Source organism: Meleagris gallopavo, chromosome 6, assembly GCF_905368555.1.
Source record: "Meleagris gallopavo chromosome 6, MGAL_WU_HG_1.1, whole genome shotgun sequence".
Taxonomy (NCBI): Eukaryota; Metazoa; Chordata; class Aves; order Galliformes; family Phasianidae; genus Meleagris; species Meleagris gallopavo.
In genome coordinates, this window is record NC_139409.1 from 33,297,610 (window position 1) to 33,314,180 (window position 16,571).

General features: G+C 41.3%; 1 protein-coding gene across 2 annotated transcripts in view; it reads left to right on the forward strand.

The window, feature by feature from the left end:
• CHN2 (chimerin 2) overlaps positions 1 to 16,571 on the forward strand; it is a 158,227-nt gene that overhangs the window by 122,129 nt on the left and 19,527 nt on the right. For both annotated transcript variants that reach the window (XM_085226274.1, XM_085226275.1), the window contains one exon: positions 11,885 to 11,962. In XM_085226274.1, coding sequence (XP_085082400.1) covers positions 11,885 to 11,962 — 78 coding nt within the window. The remainder of the gene's footprint in view (positions 1 to 11,884; positions 11,963 to 16,571) is intronic.

Genomic DNA, 16,571 nt, shown 5'->3' on the forward strand with positions numbered 1-16,571 from the left:
CTCAGAGCATCACAACGGCTGCCATCCTTCGGTATCCAGTGATCAGAAAGGGGAGAAGGGTAATTTCCCACACCTAGAGTTGGATTCATACTACAAAGCTAGAGACTTCCAAAACGAAAATGTTGTGTTATTTGCTTCCTTTGATTATAGTGAAGTTATGAAACATGGGTGAAATCCTTCACATACAAAATGTATTTTTTTTTAACAGCAAAGCTCATTTATTCTGTTTTCCCCAACAATTTCTCATTGTGAGCAATGCAAATAAATGAACTATAAAACAATTTGCTGCGTACTGCAGTTGAGCTACAGACATGGAGAGAAGTGGGGTACAGCATCAGCCTTCCTTTTTGAGCACTTCAGAAGTGCTGCGGTTGGTAGAATGGTATCTATTCAGATTAACAAATTTCAAAAGAAACTTTTTTTTTTTTCTGCAAATACTTACTTTTTCCTTTGAGTGGGCAAACTCAGCTACACTGTGAGTTTAAGTGGAGATAGTCCTATGCAGCAAAGTCTGGGCTGAGCAGTGTTGTCATACCCTCTATTGGTTTTTAATCTCTTTTTTTTGCTGAGAGCAGCCATCTGTCCCTGTCCAAACAATGATGGAAGCAGCTGTGTGAGTTGTGCCCCCAACAACAAAAGCCACCACTCCATACCAGGGGGCTGCGGTCTGCAGGTCTTGGGGAGCTGGAGGGTATCGGGGTCAGGTGACACCTGATGCCATGCTGTGCAGAAAGATAAAACTGGGATTATACAGCCTTTATGTGCTCATTCATTGCAGAGAAGTAGAGTCAGTCTTTGTCTGGGGTTTTCTTTAATGACCATGGGAATGTGTGTGTGTTTTCAAGGGTAGCAGCACAGCTACTTAGCCATGGAGTGAAAGCAAAACAAAAATAGCCTCAAGCAGCAGGCGAAGAAAACATGACACAAAACAGTGCTTTCAAATGGAAAATAAAACTTGAATACATTCTGGTACTTTATACAAGTTCAAAGTGTAGGATCTCAAGTGGCTTGAGTATCCTATAATGCGCCCTCAGAAAAGCACATTGAACCATGTTTTTCATGTTCAGCCTGCAGCATACTGTAGCTCCCTTGCTTCTCTGGGAAAGGAGAAGCTGATTGAAGGCCTAGAACTGATCAGAAGGTGCATTCATAGAATCAAAGAATAATTAAGATTAGAAAAGACTTGTAAGATCATCTAGTCCAGCAGTCAAATCCACCTCCACCGTGCCCATATCCCTTAGTGCCACAGCTGTGTGGTTCTTGAATACCTCCAGGGATGGTGACTCCACCACCTCCCTGAGCAGCCTGTTCCAATGCATCACCACTCCTTCTGAGAAGAAATTTTTCCTAATATCCAACCTGAACTTCCTCTGGCTTGACTTGAGACCATTACCTCTCATACTATCACTATAACCTGGGTGAAGAGACAACCCCCCCCACCTTGCTAAAACCTCCTTTCAGGCAGCTGTAGAGAGAAGTAGGGTCTCTCTGAGCCTCCTCTTCTCCAGAGTGAACAATCCCAGTGCCCTCAGCTGCTCCTCATAAGACTTGTGCTCCATCACAGCTTTGTTGCACTTCTCTGGACACACTCCCAGGCCTCAATGCCTTTCTTTTAGTGATGGGCCCAAAACTGAACACAGTACTCAACGTGTAGCCTCATCAGTGCCAAGTACAGAGGGATGATCACCCACCTCATCCTGCTAGCTACACCATTTCTGATTCAGGAGAAGATGCTGGTGATGCACTGAGCTGCTTTTTCAGAAGAGTGGGCTGGGAGGAGGTGAAGGAGACTGCCTACTTTCCAAGACACAACTGCCCATTCATACAAGTAGCTTTCCAGTGTCCATCCAGCAAATGGACAAATTCTTACCCCAACTACTTCATATCCATGCAATATCCATATGGAGAACAGAAGCAGGTTTGAGCTGTAGAAATTTTTCTCATATACCAAGGGCAAATGCAATATATGGGATAAAGCTCATGCTTTTAAGGAAATAAATAAAAATTCACAGTGGAAAGCAGAGCCTCCAGTGTTCTCGTTAACCCCACGTTACTTTTCTCTGCATGGATTACTGCTCTGCTTCCGAGCAAAGATGCATTTTAGAGCCATTAGTCAGAAAAATACCAAAGGTCGTACAGCCATACCACTTGTTTGGGATGAGAGTCAGAGATTTGACCCTGTCTTTCGGGAGTGACATTCCTTGAAGCTTAATGGGACAGAAGCATGTATGTCACAATTGGGTGAGCTGTAAACACTCGTCTTGGGACATGGAAGCATTTGTGGCTGTACAGTTCATCTCCAGCCATGGGGCAGCCGTGGCTGGCCCAGCACCAAACCCACTTATGCATATGGGAAATGGGTTGTTATTACCCCATTTTATTTTATTTTTTGCTATGTCATCCATGAAGGATACTGAAATGCAAGTTTACAGTCATAAAGCCCAATGTTTTCATAAAACAAGCATGTCTCTTTTTTTTTTTTTTTCCTTTAAAATGCACTGGTTTATTACACCTTTAAGTGTACGCTTTTCTTATTTGCTAGTTACATTCTTTAAGATGTAATTGGAATACATCTTTGTTTTCTCTTTACATTGTGTATGGGGCTGCTGAATCACGGCCTGAACCTCTGATTGATCACCTGAGGCGAGCACTGAGTCAGCCACGGGAGCACAGGTGAAGGCAATTCACCTGTGCTGCAGGAAGGGGTGGAGCCTGGCTGCACCTCTCCTAGACCCATTTAAGAGTTGACTGCCAGTGGGGAAGGATCTCTCTCTGGAGATCTGCTCCATTGGAATTCATCTCACGAGCCTGGGATAGGGTGAGTGATTTTTCTCTCATTACTCCAATATAAATTATATTTGCCAAGCTCCTGGAGAGACAGACAGACAGTCACCCCCACACCCACCACCCCCATCTGTATATCCATTGACTATACACATTGTCAAGTCAGTTTATGTGTTACTGCAGGAAGAAGTCACAAGGTGCTATAATAAAACAGGACAGAAGTATTACTAATGATGGGAAACACTTCATTCCATTTCTAGCTCATTGCTCTTTGTGCTTTACCTGACAGTGCTGTGACTGCTGAGCAATACTGTACTTTGTTGTGCTGTTAGTAATTTTGAGACTGAAACTGTAGAGTTCCTTCACAACAGCCAGAAACTGCCAAAACTAGAGAAGAACCTCGTTTGCTGCTTGATGCTGTTCTTGGTATGCTTCTCCCTGCAAATTGCCTATCATCTCTATTTCCCTGTGAGCTCTAAACAGAGCACCAAGCTGTTGAGGATCAAGTCCTGAATTGTTACTTTCCAGGAACAATAACAGTTTGTTAGACAAGATGATCGCTGGCTCACAAATCACTGATTCACAAATTATTTGTTCTATTTTGCTTACATACATCACTTCTTCAGCATGCTCTAAAGTCTCTTGTTTTAAGCTGTCTTAAGCTCTGGCAAAGCTCGTGACAATGCTGCTAACCTCTGAGGCTGCCTGAGAATGTAAAGCATACTTTACATTCTGCTCTCGGCATTGCTTTGCAGTCCCTCTGGAGATCAGCTGGCTCTGCTGAGCAGTTAGTGGCTTAGAACACAAATGCCATTTCTGTCTGATTCTGTGGTTTCTGGGAAACTTTCTTGAAAACTGTTTTCCTCTTTGTTTTGTCACAGTCCCATGGGACTGGAGTTTTGCTTTTCTATAAGAACAGAAGAAGCTGTGAATGTGGTCCTTAAGATTCAGCCTGGAGCACACACTGCAAAGTCTCCCTCTGGAAGAAGTTAATTTCCATCATTACACAGTATCAGAACTCAAAGTGAGAAAGGGAAGAACTTTTTTTATTTTTGTATGTTCAGTTTCGCTGTTCATGGTACAGATAGCTTGTTACTGTGATGCTATGAGATAGGATCTGCATGTACAGTTTGAGACTTAAATGGGAATTAACCCAAAAGTAAGTAGGCAGTTGTGTGCATGCTATCTGTGTTTAGGTGTGTGACGGAGCATATGGTCCAACAAACAGGCCTTATGCCCATTAGCTATAAAAGCTGTATAGCAGTGGGATTTCCTTTCAAGTTTGTTGATTTAATGTCCTGGCATTAAACAGACTTAATGACACCTCACTAAGCATGATTTGTGCTGTGATTTTGCATGGCACCCAACCAGCTCCTTCAGCGCACCAGCAGTTAAGTTCAGCAACAGCACGGGAGCAAGATGAGAGCCCAAGCATGGAATGTCTGTGCTCATGGAACCTCCATCCTCTTTCTCAACCCTCTATGGGCACTGTATCATGTTTGCGTTATGTTGCCTTGCTCAGAGTGGGCATTTTTGCCTACTTCTCCATCCAGACTGGGAAGTAAACGTGTTAATTTCTCCACTTCATTGTGGTAGCTCAGCAGGTTTGGATTTCGTTCAAATTCTGCAGTCTGCTTGTAGAGCAATGATTGTTTTAATCAATGGCAAGCTGGCTTTCCTAAGCAAAGTAGTATTTCTTCAGGAAGGAAGAGCTTCACAGCACAAATATAAAGTAATGCACAGATCATGTATGTGTATAAGTTAGATGCTGAAAAAACAGTATCCACCCAGGATTTAGATAAAAACTATGATGTTTAAGATACTTTTTTAAAGTCTCTGTCTGTTGACTCTCCTGACTAATGCCCTGTATCTTTCAGACAGTGTGAGTCACTTCCCTCGTAATTCAGAGAAGCCATTGTATATCATATTAAGTTCATTATGTTGCTAGGCTATTTTCTCTGTGGGTGAAATGTCAAAATGCTGGCTACCTGTATGGTCAGCATCAGAAAATTGTATTAATTCCTTACTGACTCCTCCAAAGTAATACTTCCTGAAAAAGTTCAACCAGTGAGCCCAGATAAATTTATAAAGGTAAATACATCTGATTAACAAATGATGCAGTAAAATGGCTACTTTGTGTTATCAGTCTTAGCCAGTTCTAAAGCATGGGAAGTATTAATATCCTAAATGTAGTACAGTTAGCATTCTGTAATTATTCATAGATATAGTTCAGGCTGAAAGAATAAAGAATACCTTATTCAATTTATTCTAAAATTGAATAGATTATAGAAAAATAGAAATAAAAAAAGAGCCCAAAGAGAAATTAATCTTACCTAATTTTTAATAACTTAAAGTAAGCTATCTATTTCTACCTCAGTCACATAATTTCCTTATATCATCCATAAAAAAGCTGCAGAAACTTGGTCTGTCTTAGTAGAGGATGAATCATTGTCTGGAAGTTTGTATTTTTCTCCTTTTATTGTGAAGAGAGTCCAGATAACTTTTAAATTAGATATCTGCCATTCATCTATCCATCTTTCCATTCATCCAGTTTATTCCTAGATGTCTATTTCCTATTAAAAAAAATACTGAGTTAGTATTGTTTTCTGAAGAACTTCATTGATAGAAAACAGGACTACTGCAGATTTCTGACAAATATTGGGATAAAGTTTGTTTAAATTCTGGTCTGACTACAGACCAGATCTTGTCATAGTTGCTCTTTATGATTTACAGGTGTGAAAACAGTACCCATTTGTGTGCACTGCAATCAATCATATTCATTGTGTCCACAAAGAGAACAAGAAGTACATAATTCAAGAATAGATCCAATGCAATTCCCTTGAGAAAGCTCTCTTTGCAAATGAAGTGGCTTCTTTCTAGCCCAACTGTTAGGGCCTTGGTGCTTCTCTTCCTCTGTGGTGACAGAAATGGCATCAATGTCTGGCGCTGCCCTGCTTAGCCTTCACTCCCTGCCCTTTCATCCCTTTGCTACCTCTTGGCCATGAATACAAAACACAGAGGAGAGGCTCATGGACTTGGCCAGGAAAACGTCATTAATAACCTTGACAAGTATGGAGATGGATTGGAAAGGATAAAGGAGAGAGTGGGAGGAAAGGAAGTTGAGGCAATAAATAGGCCAGGCCTGCTGTTACCATGTTAATCTCTACAGGGTTATTCAGGGAAACAACTGAATTAGTTAATCTTATACCTGGATCCTTTCCTTATTTCCTGATATATTTCTTCCTTGATACCTATAATAGATTTATAATACAACACAGATTTATATTTATAATAGTTTAAAAAAAATGAAGTTTACTTCTGTTTACAAAAACAGAAGTACTGTTTTAGACATCAAGTGCAATGGAAGGCATGGAAAGCAAAATTTAGCATATTGCAATGCAACTGTTTAACGATATAAAAGCATTTAGTCCACCCATTATTTTTAATTGGAGATGAGTATGTAATTGCTTGCCACTAATGTAACCTCCAGTTGTTGTTCCAAAACAGACAATAGTTTAGTATATTAATACTCTATAAGAGGCTTTCATCCACTATTATTTTTAGTAACAGTCTCCCTAGTGCCTTGCTGAATCTACTGCACTTCACCTTTGGTTCACTACATTGTTTTGAGAAAAATAATCGTGATGTGTACAGAAGAATCTGTTTGAGAAGGATTTAAAAGGGGGGGGGGGGGGGGGGTCTGAAGTTTAAGAGAGATTATTTCCATTTGCTGTAGGTAAATTATGTCTCTTACCTGCAGGGGAAGGGAGCAAGTACCCTGTCAGAAAGAGGTGGATATAAATGACAGTTGGTCACTGTGAGGCTAATGAACAGTCACATGAATTTGGGAGAGGTGTAAGGATTTCAATTCTGAACTTCAGAGCATTTACTGCACAAGTCCTCCTAAATGGGCATTTCTCTTTGTCCTGAACTGGTTTGTCTTCAAAAGAAAAGGTTATCAGTGAGGACAGTCTCTCCAATATGGTGACTTAGTGCTAGCAGCAGCCACCAGTGGGGAACTGTTCTTTTCTTGTCTTTGATTGATGTTATGAACTCTTGAGGCTGCTTTGATTTGCATGGACCAGTAGCCCTGAAGAGATCTTCCAAAATCTCTGTTCTCTCTTCAGTCATAAGGAGCGCATGTAAACCTAGTTTGTACGAGGCAATGTGGTGGGATTCGGTGGTGATGGAAGTGCATGCAGGCTCTCCAGAATAGTAATAATCTGCTGCCATAAAGACAGTGTATTACTGACAGTTCCTAAAACTCATAATTTGCAGAGGAACTATTTATTAATAAATAAATAAATAGTGCAACTCTGAGGAATAAGAAGCAAAATGATAGATATAGCTACATTCTTAAAAAGAAAAAAATTGCTTTTTTAATGGGCTCAAACTTGAAGATGTTCAGTTTACTGTGCTCCAGCTCACCTGAGAGAAAGTTGTATGCTGAAAACAAGAAACTTGAGTTTTTAGTGAATAAAACTACATCCTCAAGGACTTAGACAGACCTGTGTTTGGTAAAACCTGTCACTAGTTGCAGCTGCAGCAGAGGTTTAGCAGAGGGTAGCAGACAATGAATACTAATCACTTTGTGTACGCTTATTTCCTGAGAGCGAATGGACTGTGTTCCCCTCCAAAGCAAATGTCAGACCCATTTCTGTGTGGCTCCTTCCTTAACACTGAGGTGTGCACTGTGGAGTTTCATGGTTCTGCACACCTCTGTGTTCACCTACTAGGTATCAAGTGACTTCTCACAAAATGGGGAATTTCTTAGGGAAGTGTGTTTTGCAAGATCAGATTCACAAGTGCTGCTCTGCAGGCACTGTGCTCTGCTTTGTGCTTAATCTCCTGTATGAAGCTCATTTCCTCCCCTTGTTACAACAGCACGGAAGCTTTGTGGTGTCAGCCCTGGTGCTGTGACAGAGGGAGGCACAGGTGACTACAGTGCAGTAGTATGAAGACCTTCACTGACTGGCGTCCACAGCCATGTCCCTCTCATGCCATTTGCTGTGCTAAGAGTGCACTTAGACCATGGCATTACTCACTGGCTCCTTTGGAGTTGTCTTTTGAGTGTACCGTGAGAAGAACTTGGTGGGAGAAAACCAGGAAAAAGTCAATTGCTGCAAGATTCCTCCACCATGTGTCATCTCCACATTGTGCTTGCAATTGAGCAAACGCAGTCTGTCTGGCAGATGATCAGTGTGCTGTGCCTGCGAGGAAACAGGCCCCTCTTTGACCTATGACTGTGTTTATATGTGGTGTTAAATGTTCTTAGGGATCAGCCACAGGTTTGTCTCAATTCTCCATCGTGGAGCAGGTTTCCTTTCATGGTGGTCTTTTATCCAGAAAACAAACTGTGTCACTCCTCTGCTCCTTGTAGTTGTGTCATTGTCCCATCCCCCCAGCCACACACATGGGCAACAGCATTGGTGGGACGGAGGAGGTGAGCCATGGCTCTCCACCATGTAGTAGAAGGGCCACCACAGAGTAGGCCACCCCACAGACACACAGTGCAAGATGCATCTTTCTTTCAGCCAGTCCTCAGTGCTGCCCATGCACTTAAAACTGAAATCATGCAACATGTATACACATGAAAGCTTTTTATACTAAAATTTATTCCTTCTTGCCCCCAAGGCCTTTGTTAGCTAACAAGATGGCAGTGTCTTAGGGAAGAGACAATTGTGCAGTTCAGCACATTATACATCATTATACAGAGGCGTGCTGGAAATGTCACAGCAGCTGAGTCGCACTCTCCTCTCACTTGTAATTTTGTTATTCTGGTCCACTGACCTTTATTTTGCTGTAAGTGCTCAATTTTCTATATAGTATTTGTATTTTGCAGAGAGGCTAATAAACTGAAATCATATGTTACATAGAAATCCTTTCATCTGAAAATGCAGACAGCCTGTATTTGCCTTTCAGTCTTTACTAGTTCAGACATTTGGTCACAACCAGCAATAATATTTTTAGCCACTGGTGCTCTGCTTCTTAGCTGCAGGCTGACTTGTTAACTTGATCAAGAGATACTCTTTAAATGAGCTGACACCATGTCCTGTGCAGTAGATTTTATATTAAGAAAAGGAAAATAGATAAAAGAAAGTGCTTCAGTTCTGAGGCTGGCCTGGGATATCAGTGCATTAGAACTGGTTGCTGCTGGGAATTGGATATTGCCGCTGTTTGATCCTGACTTAGAGAAGGAAAAGGTTGTATTGCAGTCCAGCTCACCTCTGTTTCACAGCATCATTTTAGACAGTAAATTTGGTGGGGCTTTGTATGATTAAGGTTCTTAAGAGGATGTACTCACAATTAGCCTTCTGTTCAGATGCAGTGTTTGCAAGGGATCCCGTCAAACAACCGTCTAAACACAGCCCAAGAAAGGGAGATAAGGCAAACTAATGGATAAATAAAAATTCATATACAGTAAACAGTAAATACTCATCTGCCTTAGTCATATGAAGTAGTTTGGCTGTTTTCCGCCTCCAAGTCAATTAAGTTTAATGCTTCTATGCAAACAGTCAGAATTTCCATTAAATACAGTACTGTGTGTCTGACCCCAGAATGACACATGGATATTCCAAAAATAGCATAATAAATATTCTGAGATGCATCATTGTAAGCCTGTAGCTTGAGTATCAGATCTGCCATGTTATGTAAAAAATATTGGTTATATAATGGGATTTTTATCAGTCCAGTGACATAAATACAAATATTAGAGCATTATTAGGCAACAAACCTCTCTGTGACTTTGGATCTGTTATTCTGAAAGTCAGAGTAAAAGTCACTTATGTGGATTTAGATGCTGCAGCTTCAGAGGTGTCTGAAAATTCAGAGCTAGTTAGACTTTATTGGTTACAGATAAATGCAAATACATTTAAAATAGTACTGAGAACAGAAATGGGGGTGCGATGCAAACTTCAGACTGCTCTGAAGTTTCTTTCTTGATGGCCAAACTGAAGCCATTGCTGCTGTGGGGAGTCAGGGATGTCCCTCAAACCAGAGCTCCTCATCTCTTGAAGTACAGTGAGAGACATCTGGGGAAGAGTAGTCTGCCTTTGCCTGCTGGAAAGCGGCTAAAAGTCCTGAGGTGGCAGAAATCAGGACTTAGTGGGAGGACATATGGGAGAGCAGCAGGGATTTCCTCCAGGCAGAGCAATATTAATATATACATCACTGCTGCTTGTCGCTGGTGGTCAAATAGCAGTGCACGTGCTGGGGAAAGGCCAGCCAGGCAGGAACTGCTCTGGGAGTGAAGTCCTACCTATAGAGCAGAAGCTCATAAAAAGGAGTTCTACAAGTTGCCCAAAAAATAATTACCTTGTACATAGAAATGGGTGCATCATTTGATAACTGAAAATCTGATTTTGCAGGTTACAAAATTTCTTGAAAACCCTAAGTAGGGCATTAAATGAAATTGCATGGCCTGTTGTTACCGACGGCCAACCATCTGTCCCCACAGGCTTTCAAATCAAGAGAGCATCATTTCTAGTAAGGGCAGGCAATCTATAGTGTGGGGGTTTCAGTAAGTGAATTAGATGAACCTTCTGACTTTTCAGTTTGAGGTAAGAGCAGACTGAAAAAAAGAATTAGAAAAAGGCGAGCTCAGCTTCTCAAGTTAACATGAGCAAATTAAATAATTTCACATGTTTTTTGCGTAGGTTGAAATGAAGCAGGCTGTAACAGACTCATGTAGTCTTTAGTATCTCTAGGTCAGAGAGCCTATTTTCCCAGGAGTACTGATTTACTCTGCCTTGGCATATCAACCATTACACACACCTCCGAGAATTACATCTCACAATAACTCCTGTCCTCCTCTTATGTTTGGAGAATGGGAACGTTCACAAAAGGAGCAGGAGATGAGAGCTAAAGGGAGGGAAAGTGGGACTGATAGTTCTGCCCATGGAAAGCTTGGAGTCGCATCTTCTGTGTGCTGGGATGGGGAAGCCCTATCTGTCTTTAAAGACCTGAATCAGTGCCCAAGGTAGCATTGCAAACTGCAGTGCAGGCTGACTGGGCTGTCTGTCTATTCTATTGCTGGTCTGTAAAGTCACGTTCCCCCCCCAATCTATATAATGTGTGCAAGCAGAGTGAAGGACAGTGTTCTTTCTGCCTCGCAGATGCTGCTCTGCAAACAGAGCTACATCCATGGGCTTTCTACATGTGCATGAAGTCCCCTGCCCCATGCCTCTAACTCTGCATGCGATTACAGGGCTTCCTAGCTTGCATTTCCCCCTGCTAAATTGCTAACTTTGACAGAGAGCTAACTCTATGCTACTGAGTGCGCTCTGACAAAATGTTCTGATATAAAACAGCATCAAAGTGCTTGGAATGCTGCTGGATTTTCCCCTTGCACAGGATATGAAAGAAAAGAGAGATTTTTAGCCCTGTAAGATTAAACAATCATGGCTTTAAGGGCTTAATCTGCTGGCATGCAGGCTGCTGGCTTATAAGTCTCTGAGTGTAATTGGATGCAGCATCACATTCAGTTGTGTGGGCTTCTCCAGGGCTTTCTGTTTGTTTGTTCATTTCTAGCAGGCTGCAGAGCAGCAGCATTCTTCCCCTTGAGAGGCTCTTGGCCAGGGAGCCGTAAAGCTGTGCCCCCGGCTGGGATTTCGGCAGCACCTCGCTGGATCCCACTGCCCAGGGAGGGAGGGAGGGGGGGCTCGCTGCATGAATTCGGGCTATTGTTCCAGGCGCACATCTGCCTTCAGAAATAGCACGGCACAGGCCGTTACTTATTCAGATGCAGAAGCTCCTTCCGTCCCACAAGCCGGCCCATTCGAGTCACATGCCAGAGGTCTCAGCAGAATGGGCTGCAGCTGCTTCAAATCTGCTGTCTAACATCAGAAGCAGTTGGACAAACTGTGCTGTGCTGACGGCAGCAAGCCTGCCGAGTGCTGGGGAAGACAGGGAAAAGATCTGGGACCCGAGCGCGATGTTCTCGGAGGATCTGTGGCTGGAAAATGAGAAAAGCTGTGCTGTCGTCCACAAGTCGAAGCGGGGAAGGAAGCGCCAAGAGCTCCTGGCCGTGGCCCTGGGGGTGAAGGTGGGAGTGAAGGGGGCACTCCTGTGGCAACCTCTGAAACTCTTTGCCTATTCACAGATCACCTCCTTGGTCCGAAGAGCAGCCTTAACTCAAAACGACAACCATTTCAACTATGAAAAAGCACACAATTTTAAGGTAAGCATGGCTTCCTATTATTCACAACTGAAAAATTGTTTTGATACCTCTTGATTTAGGCTTTTTTCTGTGAATTTTCATGCAACCATCTGTACTAGCTCTGAGAAAAGTGTTGAAAAATGTTTATTTCTTTCTAAAGTTCTGCTGACTGCATTGCTAATGTGCTTTCACATGGCTACTTAATCCAAGTAATGGCTTTGCTGTTTGCTTGACTATTTTTCCCCACATTCAGTGTTCTTTTTATTGTTCAGAAAGAAAGGATACTTCATATTGATTGTCATTACCTTACAGTGTATCCATTTTTAAATGACAAAAATGCAGCTGCTATCAGAAGCCACGAGCACTTTATCAGCAAAGTTTTGTAACCTTTCTGCTTTGAAGAAGTTGAGAATGCTCCAGTGCTCACCCATACAGCAAAGTGCAGAGGGGTTTTGTCTCCCAGCTTTTGTTCCAGCACCGTATGCAAGGATATACTTACTCTACAGTCCCACTGAGCAATGGGACCTGAGCTTGTGCTTGTTTGTCAAACGAAAACATGTAGCTGGACAAAGCTGGGGATGTTCAGACATAGCATCTTACTGCTGTCTGATGCAGACAAAAACAGATTTTTCGCTTGTTCCCAAGAGGAGCAGGGAAGTGACTCAGCTTTGGAAATGGACTTCCAGGCAGCTTAGGCTGTTTTGCCAGAGGAGAGTGCTCTTCCAGAGCATGCCAGCCAGTTACTGTATCTAATACTGTCAGACTGTGGTTTGATGGTTATCAGAATGGATACAAAAGGACTGAGAGGTTGTAATGTCACAAGAAAGGACTGCATCTCAGCTTTGAAACCTCGGTTTGCTCATTCTCCTTGAGGATGCTGATCTGGGTCACTGTCAGAGCATTTCAACTCATGAGCAGAAAGAAAATGTACTGATATTCATCTCTGGCCTGTCAAAAAATGAGAAGCACTAATGAAAATGATTTCACTGATTTTTGTGGTTTAGCAAAAAAAGCTATACTTCTTGTTTTTCTGTATGCTCTTCCATGCAGATGCTGCTCTCCTCTGCAGTGCTTCAGCTGCAGTTGGCAAATCAATAATTTAATATTAGTGAGCAACACAAATAATAGCATTCCTCTTCTCATTCCTCCTCCTCAACCCAGTCTACAGAAAAGTCAATACTTATTTCACTGTTTCACACTGAAGGAAATAGGAGAAATACTCTGTGTTGCCTTGCTTGATTAAAACATCTTTCATTCTTTCTGGGTTTTGCCCTCATTATCATTTTAATATCAAAACTATTTTAGTTTAACAAGAAAATATTTTCTCATGGCTGAGAGTTTTTTCCACTTTGACCCATGCATTCTTTCCTCTTCAAAATTCCCCTTGTTTTGGCTTTGATTTATAACTGGAAGTGTGCCCAGTTAACTTTGAGTTTGCACAATCTAGCTGTTGTACAGCCTCTATTCCTTTCTGTTTCAGAAGAGTCATAGTTTTAACTGGAAAATCACATGATTAAATATGTATGCATTTAAAAGCTTGACAACAGAAAAAATTATTGGTTTCTCCCAGTAAAAGGGCACAACAATCTCAGGGAAGAAACATTAAAAAACACATGTTGTCCAGAAAGAAAGGGCAGTCAAAAGTGTTATATTTACTGAAGGAACAAGCATATTTACTATGCAAATAAGTTAGTTTTCCAAAAGAATATATTAAAGCATATCTAGCTGCTGAGCAAAAAATGTGGATAGAATGCTTAGAGTAGAATATTTGGATTTAAAGGACAGATAAATGCAAGTCTATCTTTAGCTTAAACTAGAAAAAATATTAAGAAATTATATAAAAGAGAAAGAATGGCTTTATGAGACTTGGAGCAAAATTCTTGATGGCATTCTGGGAAATCTGGGATTTTTCTGAAGGAGAATGCTATTTTGGAGTCATTTTCTGAGTTTTTAGGTGAACACTGCCATGTGTTGTATAATTCATTTCAGTTATAGAGTCAGAGGTTACATATCACAGCGTTCATTCAATCTTGTCGTAAGCTGCTCTTCATGAACAAAAGAAAGTCTTTAGCTCTTTTTCTCTGGTCTTGAAGAATCTTAAGTCCAAAATTCAAGTTAAATTGATGGATCTTATATCTAGTAGGATCTCCCTCCAGCCTTTACAAACCAGTATAGAAATTAAAAAGCACCACGGGAGTTTGGGGAGTGAGGGCACCAGCTTATCCCATTCTGAGTACCTCTGCTTTCTAATTCAGACTCTTTTCCAAATTTCAAGGCACTCAGGGCAGATGAACAGAAAAAAGATGTAGAATTCTGCCTGATTTGTTAACCTGGGTTTGTGCTAAGTGCAAAATACAATCACATGGATTTAGATTTGGAGCTGGCGTCTGTCTGGCGGGACAACTTTGCATAAGCTGGGGTAGACATACCATAACTCAAGAAGAATAAATCTCTGAAGCCCTGTTTATAAAAACAGAGAGGTATTTCTGAAACTATGTGAGTTTCAGCCTAACTGTGTTGCAAAGTTGCCTTGTATCTTAACATGATTTGGATCTAGCAGACTTTGGCATGTTTTTAGCCACCAGTGTCAGTGACAAGGTCAGGCTTGTGCCTGAGGGCAGCTGTGTGGAGTCTGGAGATGCTCAATATAGAATCATTGAATCATAGAATTGTTAAGGTTGGAAAAGATCTCTGAAACCATCAATCCAACCATCAGCCCATCCTGACCATGCCCATTGAGACATGTCCCTCCTTGGAATTTGCTATAGGGGCTCTTTAATGCTTTAAGGGAGCAAATATAGCTGAATAATGTGTTTTTTATCACAATATTGCTCCTGTTTGCTATGATAGCATGAGCAAACCCCACAGCAGGATTTGCTACTAGAGCAAAGGCAGTTGATTACTTGCAAGTCAGGAGCTCTACTGAGAAAAAGGAAGCTCTAGGTTAAACTCCCCCCTTGTTTTAATCACTGCAGACAAATACTGCTTCTAGGAAACAAAAGGGAGGTATTTTTTAGAAGCATCACAAATATTATACATGTGTATTTGAACAAAAATTGCAGTAAAGTCAGCTTGTCTTCCCTGCAAACAGCTCCAGCTCAGCAGGAGTACACAGGAGAGTATAAATTCACATGTGCTCAGGTGAAAGTCTGAAAAAAAAACTCCTATTTTCTTTGCCTGTAAATAGAAAAATCTTAAAAATAGTCACATAAACAGCAAAATCATCTCAGAAGCAGCAGCATCTAATTCCCATTAAAACCATATATTTAAATCCCAGGACAATTTTTAGTTTCTTTCTATGATATTGCTAAGGGGGTTATTTTTTCTTGCCACTGCACTGGAAGTCCTTCACTATGATCTTAGTTTCTCCCTCTGCGAACACAGTTCAAAACTCCAGGCACAGACTCAAACTTAAGGAGACAGGTAGTGCCTGTGGGGAATCTCTTCCTTTTGGAAACAGGGGTACCAGAGAACTGAAGGGCAAAAGTAGAAGAGCAAGGCAGTAGAAAAAGGCATGCAGGGGAATTTTGGGTGGCAACCCAAAGGTGACTAGCAGAGAAGGTGAATATAAGAGAGAACATTTTGTTGAAAGTCATAGAGATGGAAAGGAAATAGAATAAATGAGAAGTTTGAGGAAAGATGAGAGATTCAACAGGAACAGTACAGTTTTTTGTCTTTTATGAAGAAATTATTGTTGTAAATTGGAATTCTTCATGGACCGTAGTAAAATCAGCCCAAGTCTATGCAGTGTGTATTCAGAGAGGCCAACCAGTACTGCAGAATGGAGTGGCAACAATAATTAGATATTTACCATTTTTTCAAAAATCTAAGTCCAATCCATTTGTAGGAATACAGTTGCAAAGAATGGGGCAAAAACTAAAGACCCATCTCAAAAACTTGAAGACTTTGTTATCTTTTCCTTGCAGGCAAAATTCCCGTTTGCCACTTGAAGGTGATAGATGCAAGCTTTGGGTTGAGTTGAAGTGATGAGTTCACAAGGACAGAATTCCTTATTTCTTTAAATTTTAAATTTGTGGCAAGGCAAGAATAGGAGACTTGGTTCAAATCTGCATCCTAGAAGATTTTTGTACTTTCATCCAGAAACTTCTAAGTCTTCCTTTTTCAGTTGGAATATCAAGTATTTTGCTGTTTCAGCCTGACCAGAAATCAGCAAGACTAGCTTTTCCCAGGGTATTTCAGCTGGGATCTTGCCATTTGAGCTAAAATGCAAAGCCATGAAAAATTGAAGTGAATGCATAAATAGAGCTAGGCCTTTGAGGGCCACCAAGCTGAAGAAAACAAGGGCAGGGTGTGTGGTCAGCACTTCTCAGCTGGAGCCCTTCATGAGCTCTAAGGACTGCTTGCTGTTAATGACAGGAGAAATCAAGGAATAATCAGCTCCCATTTTAATATGCCACAGCAAGATCAGCTGAAATAAGCTTTATGTAAAGCAAGCAAGTAGGCCACAAATATCCTAGCAACTGAGACGTGTTTCATGCGGAATGGAAATGGTGCAGTTTTAAAAATACCAAGTGAGCTTTTACAGCCCCTTCTCACAAGGTTAGCTTTTGTAAACCATTGTGCTGCAGAAGATGTGGATAGCTGCCTTCCCTTAGCAAATGACTTCCAT